At 46.8% G+C, this 21,448-nt stretch overlaps 2 protein-coding genes across 3 annotated transcripts in view; one reads left to right on the top strand and one right to left on the bottom strand.

Annotated features, from left to right (window-relative positions):
- SYN1 (synapsin I) overlaps positions 1–21,448 on the bottom strand; it is a 34,212-nt gene that overhangs the window by 1,990 nt on the left and 10,774 nt on the right. For both annotated transcript variants that reach the window (XM_081081918.1, XM_081081919.1), the window contains exons 4-12: positions 19,985–20,141; positions 19,721–19,810; positions 4,655–4,717; positions 3,793–3,935; positions 3,629–3,703; positions 3,429–3,531; positions 1,521–1,661; positions 1,122–1,209; positions 429–1,023 (exon numbers count right to left, since the gene is read on the bottom strand). In XM_081081918.1, coding sequence (XP_080938044.1) covers positions 429–1,023; positions 1,122–1,209; positions 1,521–1,661; positions 3,429–3,531; positions 3,629–3,703; positions 3,793–3,935; positions 4,655–4,717; positions 19,721–19,810; positions 19,985–20,141 — 1,455 coding nt within the window. The remainder of the gene's footprint in view (positions 1–428; positions 1,024–1,121; positions 1,210–1,520; positions 1,662–3,428; positions 3,532–3,628; positions 3,704–3,792; positions 3,936–4,654; positions 4,718–19,720; positions 19,811–19,984; positions 20,142–21,448) is intronic.
- Positions 8,459–13,233, top strand: TIMP1 (TIMP metallopeptidase inhibitor 1). The gene is made up of 6 exons (XM_081081924.1): positions 8,459–9,760; positions 10,626–10,754; positions 11,458–11,537; positions 11,709–11,835; positions 12,040–12,164; positions 12,960–13,233. The coding sequence occupies exons 1-6, from the start codon at positions 9,613–9,615 to the stop codon at positions 13,128–13,130; spliced, it is 780 nt and encodes a 259-aa protein (XP_080938050.1). The 5' UTR covers positions 8,459–9,612; the 3' UTR covers positions 13,131–13,233.

Below are 21,448 nucleotides of genomic sequence, written 5' to 3'. Positions count from 1 at the left end.
TGGCTGGGAGGAGTCAGGTTGGGCTTGGAGGAGTCAAGGAGGATTCGTTTGGCCAGGAAGGCTCCGAGATGGGAGGAGGATTTGGGAGGAGGACTTGGTGGGCAGGGAGATACTGAAGGAGGCTCAGCTAGGTGCCTGGGCTGGAGGAGGGGACTGGGAAGACTCTGAACTGAAAGTGAGGTTTCTCTGGGATTCTGGCACCAAGTCTCTCGGATGGAGGGAAAAGAACCTGGGATGGAAGGCAAGAGCCTCTGTGGACTGAAAGCGGTGATAGTTTGGGGGAGGGGTCTGGCAGAGCCTGGAGAGAGAGCTCTCAGGACCCCTAGATGGGATCTGGGTCTGAGGAGCTGGGGAGCTGGGGCTGTTCTCCTGGTGCAGGGGCAGGTTTTGTGAGCAGCAAGGCAAGGGCTGCTGAGGGGTCCCCTTACTTGAGCTGGGGGTGCGGGGGTCCCCCGGCAGCAGCCGTGGCAGGTGGCGGCACATCCTGGCTAGGTTTCTGGGCCAGCTGTGGCTTGGTGGGGCGCCCAGGCCCCGCTGGACCGCTGGGCCGAGGCTGCTGCGTGGTGGGTGGCCCAGTGCGGGGCATGGGACCTGCCTGGCTGGCCGGGCGGGTGGGGCCAGTAGGGCCTGGCGGCTTCTGGGGTGGGCCCTGGCGCTGCTGCTGACCACCCGGTGGAGCCCCTGAGGGCTTTGGTGGAGCCTGACCAGAGACGGATGTCTGACGGGTAGCCTGTGGGGCGCCTGCCTGGCGCTGGGGAGATGGGGAGGCAGGTGGGCGGGCTACTGGAGGGGCCCCAGGTCCTCCTGCCACTGGCCGGGATTGGCGGCCTTGACCCTGGGTCAGTGGTGGAGCTTGGGACATAGGCTGCTGCGACGCTGATGTGGGACTTGGTAGGCGTTGGGGCAGGGGGCTGCCAGCTGGGGGTCCAAGGCCTGAAAGGTGCTGCTGGCCCTGTGGGGGCGGGCGCTGCTGCAACGGAGGTCCCTGGCGTTGGGGGCCTGGGCCCGGCTGTGGAGGGCCACCTGAGCGACAGAGAAAAAGAGTTCACATGTGAGAGCCAGCAAGTGAGAGGTAGGGGGCTGCTGGAGGGTAGGCACCGGGAATTCGGCCCCTCACTTACCCTGTGGTGGGGGTCGTTGCTGAGCCGGGGGACCCGAGGGCTGCTGGGAGGTCTGGCGGCCCAAGGGCAGGGCCCCTGGGGACAGAGTCTGCGGTAGAGGAGTGGAACAGGAAAGGTTAAAAATAGCTACCAGCCAGTGAAGCATCAGCCAATCAGAATAACAGGGGATCCCTGTGTGCTGGGTGTTGCCCTGTTTGTGGCTGAGCTGAGGGGGACATCAGGTTATTGGGGGGGGACCCCCAAGGGAGGGGTTGGGAAGCACTCAGGGAAGTCAGGTTAGCAGCTATTTGTCCATTTTGAACACAACTGGTCATTGTGATCACATGCGTCATGGTGATGCCCTTAGCCTGCTGCTGTTTAGCTCTGGAGCTAGGGCTGGCCTGCCCACCAGTAGCTGACCTGGCTGTGGGAACCCCTGCCAGGGGAGACATCCCGCTGCCGGGGCAGGGCCTGGGCCATCTTATTGACCACGAGCTCTACGATGAGCTGCTTGTCTTCATCCTGGTGGTCACCAATGAGCGGCATGGAGGAGCCCACCACCTGGGAGAGAAAACACCCAGTGAGGAAAGAGGAGGAAGTGCATGTGAGGGTTACAGTGACTAAGTGCTTTAAGTTGGCAGAGGGCACAGTGGCTGCCAAGGAAACGAGCTTCAGTCTGAGAGACACCGATTAAGAGTGTGAGGAAGGCTTGTCTCCTACTAGGGAGGTACTGACAGCTGATGAGGTGCTGTCCTAGCAAATTAGGGCCTCCAGGCCACACCTGGTTTTTGTAGGGGCCCTGAACTAAGGATGGGTTTTACATTTTTTAATGGTTGAAAAAAAAAGCAAAAGAAGATTTCATGTTGTGAAAATTATGCCAAAAAAAGTTTTAGTGGAACACAGCTACAGATTTTTTTTTTAAAAATCATCACCCAAGCATATTTTTTCCATTGATTTAGAGAGAGTGGAAGAGAGAGGAAAAGACAGAGAGAGATATCAATGTGAGAGCAACACATCAATTGGTTGCCTACTGCCAGGGCTGGGGAGGAGCCTGCAACTGAGGTACGTGCCCTTGGGAATTGAACCTGGGACCCTTGGGTCTGTAAGCTGACACTCTTATCCACTGAGCCAAACTGACTAGGGCCATACATTTTTTTAAAAAAATGTTGTCTAGCCCTGACCAGTTTTGCTCAGTGGATAGAGCATCAGCTTGAGGACTGAAGGGTCCCAGGTTCAATTCTGGTCAAGGGCATGTACCTTGGTTGCGGGCACATCCCCAGTGTGTGTGTGTGTGTGTGGGGGGGGGGTGTAGGAGGCAGCTGGTCGATGTTTCTCTCTCATCGATGTTTCTGGCTCTCTGTCCCTCTCCCTTCCTCTCTGTAAAAAATCATTTTAAAAAAGTGAAAAAAAATATGTTGTCTATGGCTGCTTTTGCAGTTGAGTAGCTTCAACCTACTCAACTGTAACTCATAGTTACTATATGGCCCACAAAGCCTGACATGTGCACCGCCTGGCCCTTTCCAGAAAACACTTGCCCATCCCTGCTTTTTAGAGTGCTAGGTGCTCTGTCCTTTACAAGGAACTTTGTGGTTTACAAAGCTCCTTGCCCTTGACACATACGGGAGATATGTGTTTAGAGTTCAGGAAGTGCTTTGCAAATGGCACCAATGTTTACAAACTGCATTATCATGCATGAAGTGCTGCTGTTTACCAAGCACTTCAACTCTTCAAGGCATTTTACAGTTTACAAATTGCTTCACTGTTTACCAGGGGCACCACTGTTTACAAAGAACTTTAGAATTTTGAGAGTCCTTTGTTTCAATAATGAGAACTTCCCAGTTTACAGAGCTCCTTTTTGATAGTTTTATAAAGCACTTTGCTGTTCACCAAGCATGTCCTCATTTATAAGGTACTTGACTGACAGTTTACAGAATGATTTTGTATCAACCAGTACTCTTTGCAAAGTTCCTTTTAGTTTACAATAGCGCTTTGCCGTTTGCCAAGGACCTGTCAGTTCACAGAACACGTTAAAGATCATTAAGTGCTTTGCCATTCACCAACGGGGCTCAATTCACAGAGCAGTTTATAGTTTAACAAGTGTTTTCCTATTCACTAAGGATGTCCAGGTTTACAAAGCAGTTAACAATTCACTATGTATTTTGCCATTTGCCAGGCTATCCCAGTTCAAAAGGCACTTTACAGTTTACTAAACATTTTGCCATTCACTGAGGACTTTCTGGGCCATGGAGTGCTTCACAGTTTATGGACTGGTGCTCCCCTGTGCCTGCGCCTCCCTCTGTGCCCCCACCAATCCCTGGGTTCTCCCACCTCAATGATGTGATCCCTTCCGTCCTTGCCATGCAGCGCTTCCACTGCGCAGATGTCCAGTCCCCCAAAAATCTCTGAGCATGTATCCACCCACAGCTTGTACCTGGCAACACATGGGGTGAGAGAGCCTGTCAGTGCCTTGCTGGAGCAGCCACAGTCCCACCCTCACTCCCCCTCCCCACGGAGTTCAGGCCACCCACCTGTCAGACATGGCGATCTGCTCGAGCATGGCAGAGCCAGTGTTGGTCTTCCAGTTTCCTGACACTGATGTCCTCCTGGGAGACAGGAGAGAGGAGAGAGACTCAGGGGGACCTGAACTGCACAGGGCAGAGCAGGGGACCTAGGCCTCGATTTCTCCACTCACATGTAGGCCTTGTAGTTCTGCCCAATCTTCTGGACGCGCACATCATATTTGGCGTCAATGAAGGGCTCAGCAGTGGCGTACGTCTTGGTCAGGGCCACGACGCTTGCGATGTCCTGGAAGTCATGCTGGTTTTCCACCTTGACCTGTGGGTGGGCTGGGGATCAGGGCCTTGGCAGGATGGGGCAGCAGTGGGGGTGCCTCAGGGCGGGTGTGTGCACACAAGTGACATAGGTGAGCTGAGTACACAAACATTCAGTGGACATAGCGAGGCACTGATGCATGCATAATTCTGGGCCTCCTGGCTTTTACATGTATGCACAGACAGGAAGTTGGGTGTATATCACTCTCTAAACATACTGAAAATGATTGAATTGTCCACCTTATATGGGTACATTGTATGGTATGTGAATTCTATCTCATTAAAGCTGTAGCAAAACTGTGTATATATATAGTATATCTATACAGACACAAAATCAGTGGTACATACAATAAATGAACAGAAGCAAGGACATACTCCAACATAAAAATTACAAGTCTGCTTTCTACATACACAGAGACAAAATCAGAGGGATCAGAGGGATGAAAAGCATACAGGACCCCAAGACCCTTAAACATAAAAGATTATATAGTGTGTGTTTCACACAGAGGCATGCATATACACAAAAGAACAGGACACATAAACTGGCTGAGTGCGTGATGGAAAACTGGGCCAACAAATTCTACAAATGTGAGGGGAAAGATACAAATAGATAAACACCCCAGGGCACACAATTATACAAAATTAGCAGTGTGCATTGAATACACAATATACATCTACATACATTTAGGAACACAAAAGGACACACCCAACTCGGGGACTCACCTTGCCCATCCCAGAGTGTGCATGCCCCATCTTCACAACCACAGGGTATGTTGTGCTGCTGAGCTGGTAGGGTGGAAAGGCAGAGCATGGTCAGGGCAGGAGGGCTGATTGCCAGGGGTGGGGGTGGTGTTGAGGGGAGCCCATCCAGCAGGAGCCACATGTTAGGAGCCATTTCCCAGAAGAGGCAGGTCAGAGATAAGCAGACAGCAGCTGGGGATCACACCGCACCTCTGAGCTCAGAATCAAACCCGGAGCCCTTTCTGCCTGTCCCTCCCTCCACCCACCCAGACTTCCCGCCTCTGCTTTCCCAGGCAGACGCATGGGAAAAGGGGGGGGGGCGCTTTTCCGGAAAAGGGAAAGTTTATTTATACAGTAACTGGATGATAGAGAAGTGAGTGTGTGCATGGGGGTGTGGTGGTGAGCATGTAGCAACTGGACCCCTCAGCCAGGCCTTGTATGTAAGCCTTGTCCACACACATACACAACCTAGAGACGCACACCAACCCTCCAAGCTCTGATCTACACAACCAAACCCAGAGATGCCCATGCATATTGAGACCCACAACATGGAGAGACTTGCAACCAACACAAGCTCTGGAGCACCTCGCCCTCCAACTGCATAGATGCCCACAGTCATTCAGCCAGCCTCATGCTCACATGTGGGGCAGGGGCCAGAGCTTCTGTCAGCCTTCTGGCCTGGCAGCACACAACACTTTCAGGCTCAGGCACACACACAGCCCCCTCCCATCACCCAAATCCACACAATATAGAGGGACACACACATCGGGAAAGATTACCCATGTAATACAAAGACAACCCTCAGGGCACAGCCATAGCACCCAGAGGTATACACAGCTCTGAGAGGCACACACAACAGAACTGGGCATGTAGTCAACACTCACAGACACACATACAACACTCCTAGGCATACTCCCAACAAACAGAAGGACCCACACCACATACAAAGAAAGGTACCCAGACTTAGGTATTCACAGAATCACTGAAACCCACGCCACACTACTGGGCACACATAAAGTATATGTAGGGACACAACATACCTTGTCATATGTAAAAACAGAGAGGCATACACGCAACAAGAGACACCACAACCCTCCTAAGCATACAGACCACACTCCTGGGCATGTGCACGCACACACACTCTCACATGCTCACACATTCAGGTGCTGGCATACATCAAATCTCCCAGATCCTGGGCAGGATCCAGGGGACCAGGTTGGACGACCCCAGCCCCATCATAGCAGGATACACACAGCGCCACGCCCTCCATCTGCCATGCAGATAGCTGCCCCACGGGGTAGAGAGATGGCATTCCGGGAGGGGTGGCTGGGGCGGCAGTGGTTCCCAGTTCCCGACAGGCACAGGAAGCCCGCAAGCTCTGGGTGACCGATTGACCTTCAGGCGTGGTCCCCCCCCTCCCTGCACTCCCACCTTCCTCATTTCCCAAATGCTTGGCGTCATTATGGGGCGCAGAGAGGCACCGTGTTGGGATGGGCTTGCGGGATCCTCTAGGTAGTGTTGCAGGGAAACACTGCAGAGGCGGTTGGTGACATAACAACACGCACACTCACAGCTCACAGAGGGGAGGAGAGACGTTCACAATTACATGTGCAACCCAGACCCGCCTTACAGAGGCAGACACACAACTCCCAGAAGCAACACAAAACACACAGGGCAACACAAAACCCTCAGGTCCATACATACATCACATACATGCCACCTAAAGGCTCACGGGCAACTCTCCCGGGCAGAGACACAGTAGAGAGCTGTGCACAAGCGTGCGCACACACACACCCCAGATTTTCTAGGCTCCTCTTTTTATAAAACCTCCTATTTCCTCTGGGCCTGGGCCTGAACACAACACTGTGGACACGTGTGTGCCCGCGAGAGGAGTGTTGCACTCTGGGGTCCTCTGGAGAGACCTAGCTTTGAATCTTAGCGTTTTCTCTTCTTTTTTTAAAAAAATATATTTTTATTGATTTCAGAGAGGAACAGAGAAGGAGAGAAAGATAGAAACATCAATGATGAGAGAGAATGATTGATTGGCCACCTCCTGCACGCCCCACACTGGGGATCAAGCCCGCAACCCAGGCATGTGCCTTGACTGGAATCGAACCTGCGACCCTGTAGTCCACAGGCCAACACTCTATCCACTGAGCCAAACCAGCTAGGGCACGTTTCCTCTTCCTAAAACCATGTGGGACCCCTGGCAGGACACTTAACTGTCTTTGGGCCTCAGTTTCCTGATCTGTAAAAAGGGCACAGTCAGGCCCAAGCACTTGGTATGCTTGGAGATTGCCAGGTGTCTGTTCTGCACCCCCAGTTGGGCACCACAGCCCCCACCCCTCACCCAGCCCCTCAGATGGTCACACACCCGGACACCCCTTCATGAAACCCTACCAGTTTCAAAACCTGCACAATAACCTGGTTCCACACGACCCCTCGCATGTAGACAGTCGACACAACTCTGTGCTGACGCAGTTTTCGGAGTCACAGAGCTGGCGTCAGAGCCAGATTCAGCAAGGGGCTGCAGCAACACTTCCCCTGCCCTCACTTCTCCTTTTGGCTCCACCGCTGGCTTACTCAGTTCCCTGCCTCATTCACTCTCACTCCCGTACTTTCACAATCAGCTTCTCCAAATTCCTGGTTTACGTCCTTCCCTCCCTCTCTTTCTTGTTATCCCAACAGTCATTTCTTCACTCTCATTCCTGGGCAGCTCACTCAATCCTTTGTGTGTCTCAGTTTCCTCATCTGCATAATGAGAATATGAACAGTCTCTAACTCACCGGGATATTGTGTTATGTCGGGAAAAATGCTTAGCACAATATCTGGCACACAGGAAGTCTGCATCCTCCAATAGTGTTGGGTACTATTATTATTATTGGCTTATCGTCTCTTCGTTAGCCAACATTAACAAGGAGGCAATCTGGATTGACTGAGAGATAAAGTATTTACACAAAGATTTTAGAACAGTGCTTGCTACCCATTAAGCACTCGGTAAGTGTTGGTGGTAGCTTTTGTTGTTCTGATGGTGTTGCTATTGATTGGGTTAATCTCCCTAAATTAATCCAGCTTCATTAGCAAGAGGGTAATGGAGACTGAATAAAAGAATTTCCGCAAAGACTCTGGGGCACGGTATACAGTAAATGCTCAATAAGTGACTGCTATCATGACTACCATCATTATTACTGGTCCGTCCTTCCTGAACAACAAAGGCTGTTAATCAGCCCGGAAGCCCTTTCCCAGGACCCTAGGAAGATTGAGATAACATCTGGAATCTGGCAGGCAGGGGTTGTCTCACCCCACCCCCTACCAGAGGCATGGTCAGGGAGGGGATGATGGGGAAGGGGCAGGGCAGGATGGAAGAGTATCAGTTTTCTCCTGACTCACTCACTGGTCTCTTTCACCACCATTCAACTCCCCCCACGCCAGGGCTCATTCGTTAACCATCACCTTCCCGCTTGCTAAGCCTGGATTGAGATCCTGGGGTCAGTTGGCCTAAATCCAACCCCAGCCATACCCTGTGATCCATGAAAGTTCTTCAGTTCCTCTATTTCTCAGTTTTCCTCATCTGAGAAATGGGAATAATACTGGTACCCATCTCAGAGGCTTATTATGAGCTTTTAAAAGTTGAATTATAGTTGACATACAATATTAGTTTTAGAGGTACACTATGTTGGCTCAAAAATTTTATACATTATGGAATAATCGCCATGATAATTCTAGTTAGCATCTGTCACCATACAAAGTTATTACAATACTGTTGAGTATATTCCCCTGTGCTGTACATTGCATTCCCATGACTTACTTATTTTATAACTGGAAGTCTGTACTTCTTAATCCTCTTAATCTATTTCACCCACCCCATGCCCCCTCTGGCAACCACCAGATTATTCTCTGTATCTATGAGTATATTTCTTTCTTTCTTTTTTAAAAAAATATATTTTGTTGATTTTTTACAGAGAGAAAGGGAGAGAGATAGAGAGTTAGAAACATCGATGAGAGAGAAACATCGATCAGCTGCCTCCTGCACACCCCCCACTGGGGATATGCCCGCAACCCAGGTACATGCCCCTGACCGGAATCGAACCCAGGACCCTTCAGTCCGCAGCCCAGCACTCTATCCACTGAGCCAAACCGGTTTTGGCTATGAGTATATTTCTATTTTATTTTGTGGGATTTTTTTTTGGTTGGTGTTTTAGATTCCACATATAAATGAAATCATAAGGTATTTCTCTTTCTCAGGCTTATTTCACTTAGCATCATATCCTCTAGGTCCACCCATGCTATGGCAAAAATTGTGAGCTTTAAGTGAGATAAATTATGCTGAGTGCCTGGTACACAGTTGGTGCTATATAAATGCTATTTGCCTGTGTTTTTTTTGAGCAGGGTTGAGATCCAGGCTCTGGCTCCAGGCCACCTGAGTTCAAATGCCAGTTCTGCCACTTATTAATTGTGATCTTGAATAAGTTACTTAATCTCTCTGTGCCTCAGTTACTCCACACTGTATTCCTCCTCCACTTACCTGCCTCATCTCCTTCCACTGCTTCTACTTGTCTCCTCTCAGCCTCCCCCACTCCTCAACAGTTTGTGGGATCTACCAGAGACGAATTTTTGTGTGTGCTTGGTATGCAGTATCTGCACAAGACATGTTTGTTGACGAAAATGAACTACTTCGGGCTTCAGCCATGGGGAGTTTGAGACCCGTGGGTGACTGGGTAGACTGTGGAGAGTTTGGAGTCTACAGGAAATTGCCTTGGGGGAATCCTGACTCTAAGCACTCCGTAGAGGCCTCTGGTTAGGACTGGGATGGGACTTAGAGATGGGGGAGGGGGATGACCAGGGCGAGGCCTAGGGAGAGGGAGGGGAGGAGGGTGAAGCTCCTTTTCGGCAGCCCTCGGCCCGCCCCTTGGCCACCACTGACGGTGGGCGGATGAGTAATGCATCCAGGAAGCTTGGAGGCCTGTGGTTTCCGCACGGCTGCCACTGCCACCCCCGCCCCCGCCCCTTGCGTGGACATTTATCCTCCGCTGCTCAGGCCCTGCCGCCATCGCCGCAGACCCAGCGTCCAGAGAAGCTCCATCAGAGGTAGGTAGGGGGCTGGGCGGCCGCAAGGCCTGGGCCTGGGCAGAGCTTTCCTGCCGCTGCACACCTCGCTGCTCAGCCCGAGCGGCAGGCAGAAAGGCAGGCACCGGGACCCTGGACTGGTCAAGGGGGAGAGGGCGGGTGTGGGGGACTGGAACTGCTGCAAACTCCCGATACCCATCCTAAATCCGCCAAGCTCATGAGCCCCTTATATCACAGCAAGCGGCCATTTCCCCTAAATTCCCTCATTGTCCCCCAAGTCTCCCACCCCCAAACTTCTGAACCTCCCCAAACTCCCCCAATACCCCAGACTCCTAAATCCTCAACTCCCTAAACCTCAAAACTTCCTCTGCTCCCAAATCCCCTGGCGCTTCCACCCTCTTAAGGCCCCCAGAACTGCCCCAAATCCTTAAACCCCCAACCTCCTCCAAATTCCTCAGCTTCCCTCAACTCCCAGGCCTCCTGGGCCTCCTCTTTCTCCCAATATGCACAACCCCAAACTCCCAAATTCCTATAGTTCCCCAAACTGCAAATTCCTCACCCCCAACTCCTCCACTTTCCGACTTCCCTAACCCCCCAGGTCTTCAAACTCCACCACCACAACCCCATAATCTCTGCCACTTATCCTGTCCCCTAAATCGCTCAAACTCCACAACTCTGAAACTCTCCCAATTCCCCTAAAATCCTCTGGGCTCTCAAATACCCATCTCCTTAAAATGCCCAAACTCCCAACCCGTCTAGCCCAAGTGTGGCAGACTAAGGCCTGTCCATGCTGCTGGGGAGAGGGTAGAATGGGGTGAGAGGCCTGCCCAGGTCCCCGGATTGGCTGGGCTGGAGGCCCCCTGACCTCTCCTCTCCACCCTTCCAGAACCCATCATGGCCACCTTCGAATCCCTAGCCTCCGGAATCCTGTTGTTGCTGTGTCTGACAGCCCCTAGCAGGGCCTGTACCTGTGTCCCATCCCACCCCCAGATGGCCTTCTGCAACTCTGACCTCGGTGAGTATACCCTACTCTGCTCACATACTGTGTTTTGGTTTCCCTCTCAGTCTAGTGGGGTTCAGGATGGTGCTCACCCCTACAACAATTCCACTCAGCCCTGCCCTGACTCTCCTTTTGACACATGGCATCCTCACTCAATTCCTTGATTACTCCAGGCCTACCTAGTCTCTCCTCAGGGCCTTTGCACTGGCTGTTCCCTCTGCCTGGTACACCCTTCCCTCCAGGTATCCATGTGGGTGACTGCCTCAAATGTTACTTTCCCAAAATTTTAACCCCTGTCCTCTAGTACTCCTGATTCCCCTTACCCAGTTCTGAAGTTCCCCATCAAACATAATACCTCTAACACTCCACAAACCTATCTATTTTGCTTGTGTTTAGTCTGCCTTTTCCTGGCTAGCATGTGAGCTCCACAAGTGGAGGGATTTCTATGTTTTGTTCACAGTAGGTGCTCCAAAATATTCATTGAGTGAATGAGCACATGGTGAATATATGAAAAAGGCTTAAAGCAGAGCCTTGCAAAAAGTAGGCATTCACTATATGGGCGAATCTGTTAACAAATGTGTACATTTTTTAGTGGGTTGTCCGGCATCCAGCAACCCCTATTTACGTATGTGCTTTCTAGTATGACTATTGTAATTGTTTTATTTTTATTAGCTCACGCAGTCCATTTGACTTGTTTTCCCCCCTCCTCTCCCTGCAGTCATCAAGGCCAAGTTCATAGGGACAGCAGAAGTCAACCAGACAACCTTATATCAGCGTTATGAGATTAAGATGACCAAGGTATTCTTCCTGCCCCTTCCTCAGGAGTTCCTAACATTTTCCTCCCTGTAAAGATAAAAAGGCCTCTGGCCATGGTTGGCGAGGAAGTTAGCTGTGATCTCGGGATGCTATGTGAAGAATGTGGAGTGGGAGGATCATGTCAGTAAAAAGAGTCTTCTCATCCATCCACAGATGTTGAAAGGGTTCAACGCCTTGGGGGATGTCCCTGACATCCAGTTCGTCCACACCCCAGCCATGGAGAGCGTCTGCGGATACTTCCACCAATCTCAGAACCGCAGCCAGGAGTTTCTCATCGCTGGTGAGGCTCTGCCCCCTCGTTGTGGGCCAGGACATCCTGAAGGGGTGGGGCTCTGAAGGAAGGGTCCCAGTTGAAATAAGGACCACCCCAATTTCGGCCTATCAGAAGGCCCCCAGCCGGGTCTGTGCTCCAGGGACGCCAATCAGGCGTCACCTGCCCCAGCCCAGCCAATCAGAAGCTGCCTGTTGTTCACCCCTCCCCCAGGACAACTGAGGAACGGGCAACTGCACATCACCACCTGCAGTTTCGTGGTCCCCTGGAACAGTCTGAGCTCCACTCAGCGACGGGGCTTCACCAAGCTTTACAGTGCTGGTTGTGAGGAATGCACAGTAAGTGTTTGGCCCTGCCTGCCACCTGGAGAGGTCTTCTTGAGCTCTTTCCTAAACTCATGGCTTGTTTCTTGCTCCGTCAGGCTATTACTTTTCCCTATGGCTGCTCCCCAAACCCCCTTGTGCTGTGTCTGATCTTTACTGCTCTTCCCCCAAACCTGAGACTGTCCTTCTGGACATTCTGGTGATTCCTTTGTCCCGTGTGCCTCATACCTGGGGTTTCACTGTTCTGGCTGCTTCCTGTTCCTCCAACGTTCCCTTGTGACTATTATGTAGTTCTGATTTTTGTTCCTGACCTCCCCCCAACCCACTGACTCTTCCCCAGCACATATGATTGTTGCTTTCCAGCTGTGACACTTACACACACGAGGGCAAGTTACATTGCCCATTTGACTATTCCAGGACTGTTCCCTGATGTCTCTGAATGTCCTCTGATTCAGGGACTGTATCTGAGAGTCCCACAGCTCCTTCCTGTGCTTAAGTTCTCCACTTGCCAGCTGTTCCCTGGTACTGCCAATTGTTCCCTAGCCTATGGAACAGTTCTCAGGAGACCCATCTGACTGATCCCTGCAACTGTCCCCAGCCACCAAGAAACTGATCCTTTCTCTGGATTACTGTCACCTCTACGAGTCCAATGACTGTTCCCCCAATGGGAGGAACTGTTCTTGAGTCTGTATCCAGGTGGAGTGACATGACATCTCTCAGTAGCTCAATGTTGAATGCTGAGGAGAAGGAAGTTCTGCTCTGTAGGAGAGGAGAAGTCCTCAGAGATGTGCCTCCCTCCCCCTCTTCCAGGTGTTTCCCTGCTCATCCATTCCCTGCAAACTGCAGAGTAATAATCAGTGTTTGTGGACAGACCAGCTGCTTACAGGCTCTGACAAGGGCTTCCAGAGCCGCCACCTTGCCTGCCTGCCACAGAAGTCAGGGATGTGCAACTGGCAGTCCCTGCGGCCCCGGATCGCCTGAATCCTGCCCCCAGAAGAAGCTGAAACCTGCACAGTATTCACCCCCTTTCCCACTTCTGTCTTTCTCTCTTCAAGACAATGAAATAAAATCCTACCACTCAGCAGGCAGTGTGTCTGTGTAGTGTCTGGGAACAAACCCATGTCACTGATGACCTGGTAGGAGCACCCTGGGACCAATGCTGAGGGGATGAGGGCTGCAAAATGTTGGCTTTTAAAATTTTACATAAAATTTGAGGTATTGGTAATAATTCTCTACATTGGCATTAGCATTGGTGATCTGCAGTGTCAGTAATTTAAGCCGCATCATCAACCACAGCTTACTGGATAATCTCTTTAGTCAATACTTTAGAGCATTTTACTAGACCAATTTATAAATCCTATTTGCATAGGGCTCTCTAGTACATAAATTACCCACTGCTGACAAATCACTACCTCATTGGCAAATTCCCCTATTCACAAATCCCTCCAGTCAACAACCTAATTGACAAATGCCCTATCAATTGCCTAACAGCTCTCCTCCTCACCTCAGGCATTGTCCTGATGTCACCCAGTGAGTCCTGCCCCATACAAACCTGTGGGTGTTACTGTCCTGACCATTAGGTTTTGTACTGTGAGTCTGGCTGAAGCAAAAGGGGAAAGCCCCAGGGGTCCTAGACTCCTACCCCCCCACATAACCCAGCCAGGGACTCTGGAAGAAGGGGTAGCCTTCCTCCCCGGCCCCTCATGGCCCATGGGAGATTCCTTGGAAAGTGGTTGTTTGGGGAATAGGAAAGATGGACAGAATGTATGATCTGGAAATCCCCTTCTCCTACCTCTCCTCCCCTCCCTTCTCTGACCAACTTTGACAAGAGTGAAGTACAGGTAAGGGTTCAAAATCAGAACCAACCAAGTACTTCAGCCCACACCTTCACGAACTGCTCCTGCCAGTAAGAACCCAGGTCTCCTCCAGGGTATTCTGGATCTCCAAGCATGGCCTCTGGATCCTCTGTGGCCCTGTCCTTTTCCATTCCTGGAGGTTCCCCCAGGGCCCAAGGTATGTCCCAGATCGGGGTTGGTGGATTTGGAGAACCCAGTGGTTATCTCCTTGCACAGGGGACACTCTTGCAGTAACAATTTCTGTGTCAACGTGTAGACTTTGGTTATGCCCTGGGGGGGATCTGAACCTTGGCTACCAAAAGAGGTGAATGGCAGCCTTCACTGATGGGTACAACTGTAAGGGAAGAGCCTAGGCCCTGGTTTGGACTTGTGGCTGTGACACTATTGTCTCAGCTGCCTGCAAGAGTTTGTCAGCTCCCGCTCTGGCCGGTGTGGCTCAGTTGGTGGGGCATTGTCCATGCACTAAAGGGTTGCCAGTTTAATTCCTGATTCTTGTTTGATTCCATTCATAAAGCCCACCCATCCATATAGCCCCTATTGATTGACACATTCTTGCTGGAACAGCTCCCAATATATTCCCCCTTATGTTGAAACATCTCTCCTCCACCCCAAGTTTCTATTAGAACAGCCCTTTCATTTTATGAATAATGACTGACACCTGCGTCTCACTAACCGGACCTGGACTCCTCCTATGCCAAACCCAATTACACTGTAGAGCCCCCACTAAATCTCCATATGCAAATAGATCTATATCTGGACTTCTAATTTTTCCTTCTTTAGTCTCTCAGTCTGTCTAGTCATGTGTCCGCATTACACTGTTTAAATTAGAAAAACTTCATACAATACATATTTTCTGGCAGAAGCATTCGACTTTTTGTAGGCTGGTACAACTAATCCCCTGCCCCCAGCTTCAGGGTTTTCCTGGCTTTTATTGTATGTTTGTATTTCCATCTGAACTTTACTATCAATTTCCTGGTTCTGTACAATGAGGGAACCTAGGTGCAAGGACATCCAGTAACAATGAGTACACCTAGCTGCTATATCTTGGCTTTGAAATACTGTTATCCTAGGGCTGAGTCTGGGAAAGACCAAGATATGCCTGGAGGTGATGTCAATGGAAAGGTGAGAGTAGGGGCCTATAAAAATCCTCTCCTCCACAAAGCAATGAGAATACTGGCAAAAATTATCAAAATTAAATTTTTCCAGAACTTTTAAAACTGCCCAAAGTGTATAACAATTAAAAGAATGTCTGAATCTCATTAAGAACAGTAAGTTTTGTCCATCTGAACTTTCCCTGTTCCCATCTCCCCACTTCCACAACAGCCTTGAAAAGCAAGAGCCTTGCAATCCTGATGTAAACCAACAGTCTAGAAACCACAGCTGGAGGCAGAACAGGGTTGGGGTCCCTTCAAAGTTCCATTCTCAGACAACTATATTTGAACTTTCATTTTCCTAGAAAACTCCACTCACAGGACTTGTCTATCTGATCTGACTCAGAGTTTACCTGGTGTGAACAGCTTTGCCTGAGGCTGCTTTTTAGAAACAATCAGCAGCAACTGTTTAATATAGCAGGTGCTTGAAGCAGTGATTACAGTTATAACAAACAACAAGCTGACCAAAATACCCAACAGAAAAGATGGGTAATGAGAGCTCCATAGGAGGCTTTGAAAGGCTCTGACATGTTCCTGGAAATCTAGAAAGGCACAAATATGCATGCCCGGGATCTCTGGCTGACCTCTAGGCTCTGCACAAGTAGTATGTAAACTTGGGGTGGGGAACCTTTTTTTCTGCCAAGAGCCATTTGGATACTTATAACACCATTAACAGGCCATGCAAAATTATCAACTTAAAAATTAGCTTGCAATATTTGGTCAAACATTTAACTAACTCACCCATAATGCTTTGGCAGGGCCAGACCAAATGATTTCACGGCCCGTGGGCCAGACATTCCCCACTCCTGATGTAAAGGCTAAGGCAAGGTTGTAAATAGCCTGCCTGAACACCGAAGGCATGCACCAACATGCACACAGAGCCTATTAGCAAAAGCTTACAGACTTACTGGTTCTAGGTTTTTAAAGAAATACCTCTCCAATCATTAGCTGGCCACTAAATTAATGAAGCAGATACTTCAGTGGCTATACATGGCAAAGAATACACAATTTGCAGAATTAGTTCAGAAACATCACTAAAAAAAACAAAGAACAACAAAAACAAACCCTGGGGATGGAGAAGAATCTGATTTCCAGAGTTGTCGCATTATGTTATTTCAAATGTTAAGTTTTTAACAAAAATTTATGAGACATGCAAAGAAGCAATAAAATATGCCCCAAATACAGAAAAATAAAGAAGTCAGTAGACAATGTCCCTGAGGAAGCCCAGATGTTGGAATTCACAGACTATAAATCAGCTATTTAGAATATTTTTAAAGAGCTAAAGAAAACCATGTCTAAAGAACTAAACAAAATTATAAGAATGGTGTTTTAATAAATAGAGACTATCAATAAAGAGATAGAAATGATAAATAATAGAATTCTGGAATTGAAAAATATAATAATGTAAATGAAAATAAGGAGCTCAACAACAGATTTGAGCTGGCAGAGGAAAGAATTAGTGAATTTAAAATAGGGCAACTGAGCCCTAGCCAGTTTGGCTCAGTGGATAGAGCGTTAGCCTGCGGACTGAAGGTCCCAGGTTCAATTCCGGTCAAGGGCACATGCCCAGGTTATAGGCTCGATCCCCAGTGTAGGGCATGCAGGAGACAGACAGCCAATGATTTTCTCTCATCATTGATGTTTCTCTCTCTCCTCCCTTCCTCTCTGAAATCAATAAAAATATTTTAAAAATTGAACAAAATGAACAGGGCCTCAGAGGCCTGTGGAACACCATAAATAAATCAATACACACATAATGAGAGGAGAGAGAAAGGTGTAATAAAGAATCTTGGAAGGAATAATGGCTGAACACCTCCCAAATTTTATAAAAAAATAATCTATAAATTCAAGAAATGCACTAAACTTCAAGTAGGATAAACTCATAGAGATCTACCTCTAAATGCATCATAAACTTATGATTATTGATACCATAATTCTCAACAAAATACTAACAAACTGAATCCTACAACATGTAAAAAGATTGTATATCAGATCAGGTGGGATTTGGCCCAGGAATGCAAATGTGGCTCAACTTATATGAAAATCAATTAATGCAAACGTCATAGTCATAGAATAAAGGCTAGAATCTACATGATCATATCAATAAACACAGAAAAAGAATTTAACAAAGTCCAACATATTTTCATGATTAAAAAAACACTCAGCAAACTAGGAATAAAAGGGAACTTTGTCAACACTTGGGTAGCAGTTAATATATGACACATTCACTGTTCTAATTGCTTTCACTCATTGAATAATTAATTATCATACTAACTATGATTCATAAACTATTATTACCCACATTTTGCAGATGGGTAAACTGAGGCACAAAGCATTTAAATGATGTTTCCTATGTTAGGAAGCTAATTAGTTGTGTAGCTAGGTTTCCAATACAGAAATTCTGGCTACAGAGTCCACACTCTTGGTCACAGTAACCATACTATCTCTCAAAGAATGTGAAATTATAATAATGATAAATTGGGTTTGCTTAGAACTAATGATTTGATCTTCATCTGTAAGTAAATTTAATGTACAACACTGTGAATTTATATCAGTGATCATAATTTGTAATACTGGTAAGAATGTTTAATAGTACCTTGGGATTGCACTGTCAAATAAATAAAATTAGCTTCTACCAAAAAAAAAATGTTTAATAGTAGTACCAATATTACTTAACCAAGTTGGAAATGTTGGGTCAATATTGATATTTAATTGTAATTTAATTCAGAAAACTAGTAATGATTATTTACATAAGTAAAAATAATTTGTAACATTTTTAAGTTTTTAAAAATATATTTTTATTAATTTCAGAGAGGAAGGGAGAGGGAGAGATATAAACATCAATGATGAAATCATTGATTGGCTGCCTCCTGCACACCCCCTACTGGGGATTGGGCCTGCAACCCAGGCATATGCCCTGACTGGGAATTGAACTGTGACCTCCTGGTTCATAGGTCGACATTCAATCATTGAGACACACCAGCCGGGCAACATTAAATTTTTAAAAATTTGTTTTAAAGTTTGACAGCATTCATAATGGTGATTCAATTTCTATTTGTAACTAAAATTTGATTCATAATTGTGGTACTCATAATTTATATTAGTAATCATAACTTTAATATTAGTAATTATTTATAATAACAGTTGGAATTTAACCATATTAATAATTATTTCTATTAGTAACTATACTATAATTCAAAACATAGTTACTCATAATTTATATTAGTAATCTTAATTTGTAACATTGCCAATAATTTGTAATAATATTTTACAATGTTTTACTAATAGTTTAATATATTTTAGTAATTATAATTTATTTCACAACATAGGTACTAATCACTTGTATTGATAATCCCAATTTGTAACATTGGTAATAAATTGTAATGCTAGTTATAATATTTGATGTATTAGTAATGATAATATAATTTCTACCACTAAGTATAATGTAATTCAAAACAGAAACTTATAATTAATATTAGAGCATAATTTGTAATATTGATAATTGTAATAATAGTTATAATCTTTGATGATACTAGTTATAATTATTCCATTTCTATTAGGAACTATAATTTAATTCATAACCTTGGTATTAATGATTTACATCAGTAACAATAATTTGCAGTATTGGTGATTATTTGTAATAGTAATGATTATATTTTATGATAATAGCAAAAACAATTCACTTGCTATTTGTAAACAACCTAATGTATAACATTGCTACTGATAATTTTTTTAAAAATATATTTTATTGATTTTTTACAGAGAGGAAGGGAGACGGATAGAGGGTTAGAAACATTGATGAGAGAGAAACATTGATCAGCTGTCTCCTGCACATCTCCTACTGGGGATGTGCCTGCAACCAAGGTACATGCCCTTGACCGGAATCGAACCTGGGACCCTTCACTCCACAGGCTGATGCTCTATCCACTGAGCCAAACCGGTTAGGGCAACTACTGATAATTTTTATTGCCAATCCTAATTTGAAATATTGGTAACATTTATATCAAGAGGAATATTTGATAATGATAGAAACAATGACTTAATTTCTATATGTAATATAATCTGATTCATTATATTAGTTCTGTCAGTTTATATTAGAAATCTATTTTTATTTTTTTATATATTTGATTGGTTTTTTACAGAGAGGAAGGGAGAGGGATAGAGAATTAGAAACATCGATGAGAGAGAAAGATCCATCAGCTGCCTCCTGCACACCTCCCACTGGGGATGTGCCCGCAACCAAGGTACATGCCCTTGACCGGATCGAACCTGGGACCCTTCAGTCCGCAGGCCGACGCTCTATCCACTGAGCCAAACCGGTTCGGCTAGAAATCTATTTTTAGTACTGGTGAGAATAGATACCATAGTTACAGGATCAATGATACAAATCACACTTGTAACCACATAAGTAAATTCACTGTATTAATAAACCTTTCCCAAAGCAATTTCACTCTCCACAGCACATGCCACTGTCTGATAGTGTACCATTGGTACACATCCATTGGCAACTATTATAGTAGGCAATGCTTTCCCCTCTTGCCCACTCTACTTCCCCCAGACTCACCATCTCTTTGTGATTGGGGTAGAAGGTCTGATCGATTAGAGGGAATTCCTCTGTCCCCAGTTTCTTGTGCAGTCGAACCATCTGGGCAAACTATGAGAGTCAAGAAAGACAAGTCAAGCAAGTCCTTCGCCTGGAGGGAGTCTCCAAGCTGGAGGTTCCAAACTTCTAAACTCCCTCAGTTCCCCCCAAATCACAGTGATTTTGAGCTCCCGAATGCATTCATGAGATAGTCCCTCTGCCAATAACACCCTTCTTGTCACTTACCACCCAGGGCTTGTCACAGAAGTTGTAGACAGAATGCAAAGAGTTAACACTGGGGATTCCAGCATACTGCAGCCCAATGACCAAACTGCGGTGGTCTCCATTCCTTGCCATGCTGAAGGCATGCTGACGAATCAGCACAAAGTCCGGCTTCAGAGACCTGGGGTGCAGGGGTAGGAGTGTTGAGGATTACCCCCAGAAGCTTCCCACCACCCTTACAACAAAGAGCAAGTTTCCATATGTCCACAGCTCCTAACAATTGTGAAGTGGCTTCTCACCTCAGCACACATGCGCAAGCTGTTCTTGCCCCACAAGCACCCTTTCCTCATCTGGTGACCCCTTGAAGCCTTTCCTACTGGCTCCTCTCCTCACCAGGTCAGCTTCCAGCTTACCTACTCAGCTCTGACAGTCCTCTGGGTCACAATGTCTCTGACTACTAGCTGGGCAGAATAAAGTCCAGCCTCAGGGGCTTTACACAGGTGTTCACTCTGTCTGAAACATTTTCTCCCTAGATAAAGGAGGTCCCAAAATTCACGCAAGAAGTAATTTTGATAGAAAACACAGGTTTATGATTAAAAATTGTAAATTTTTATTGATTCACAAAGTATACAATATAGGGGTATGTATGGAATAGCATATCGGGTAAATGGCCTCCACAGCTTTGCTGGCACATACGCACCCTTTTGTTGAAATTTCCCATGACCGTTTTGCATAAATGTGGCTGAATTTCAATGAGGCTCATTTTCATCTTGATGGCTTGGTAAATCGACAAAATTGTCGCATTTGGGGTTCAGAAAATTCATGAGTGATTGTTGAGAAACAAATGCATCCACAACGTGTCACTGTTTGGTGTGGATTTGGGGCCGGAGGCATCATCAGACCATTCTTCTTCGAAAATGCGGCTGCTCAGGCAGTAACAAAAGAGTGCGTCTGTGCCAGCAAAGCCGTGGAGGCCATTTACCTGAAATGCTATTCCATACGTAACCCTATACTGTATATTTTATGAATCAATAAAAAATTTACAATTTTTAATTATAAACCTGTGTTTTCTATTAAAATTACTTCTTGCGTGAATTTTGGGACACCCTTTACCTGCATGTAGCTCTCCTTCACCTCCTTTAGGTCTTCCTCAAATGTCTCTTAAACTAGTGGTCCACCTTATCCAAATTTCAGACTCCTCCACTGCTGGAAGCAAATTCCAGCAGGTTATAATTATGCAAGAAGTTCACCAGAAGGCTGATGGACACCTTCAGCAGGGCTGAAGATCTGCATGTTGCTGCCTGCTGACAGACAGCTGAGGACAGTTCCCCAACCTGGTAATACTTTATTGTTTACCAAATCTTACCTTTGACATGTGTATCTGCTTTGCTATAGGGCAAAATGTGAGAATAAAAAGCCCTGGGTCTGGAGATTCGGAGAGTTTAGTCACTAGAACTAAGTTTCTGTTCTGGCACCCCGAAATGCCTT

This window comes from Myotis nattereri, assembly GCF_964212035.1.
Source record: "Myotis nattereri genome assembly, chromosome: X".
Classification (NCBI taxonomy): Eukaryota; Metazoa; Chordata; class Mammalia; order Chiroptera; family Vespertilionidae; genus Myotis; species Myotis nattereri.
This window is presented reverse-complemented; position numbering and strand designations above follow the sequence as displayed.

Coding starts and splice junctions, on each gene's coding strand:
- TIMP1 (XM_081081924.1), top strand. CDS start 9,613: ATGCATCCAGGAAGCTTGGAGGCCTGTGGTTTCCGCACGGCTGCCACT. Junction 9,761..10,625: donor CCAGAGAAGCTCCATCAGAG/GTAGGTAGGGGG, acceptor CCACCCTTCCAG/AACCCATCATGGCCACCTTC. Junction 10,755..11,457: donor CTTCTGCAACTCTGACCTCG/GTGAGTATACCC, acceptor CTCTCCCTGCAG/TCATCAAGGCCAAGTTCATA.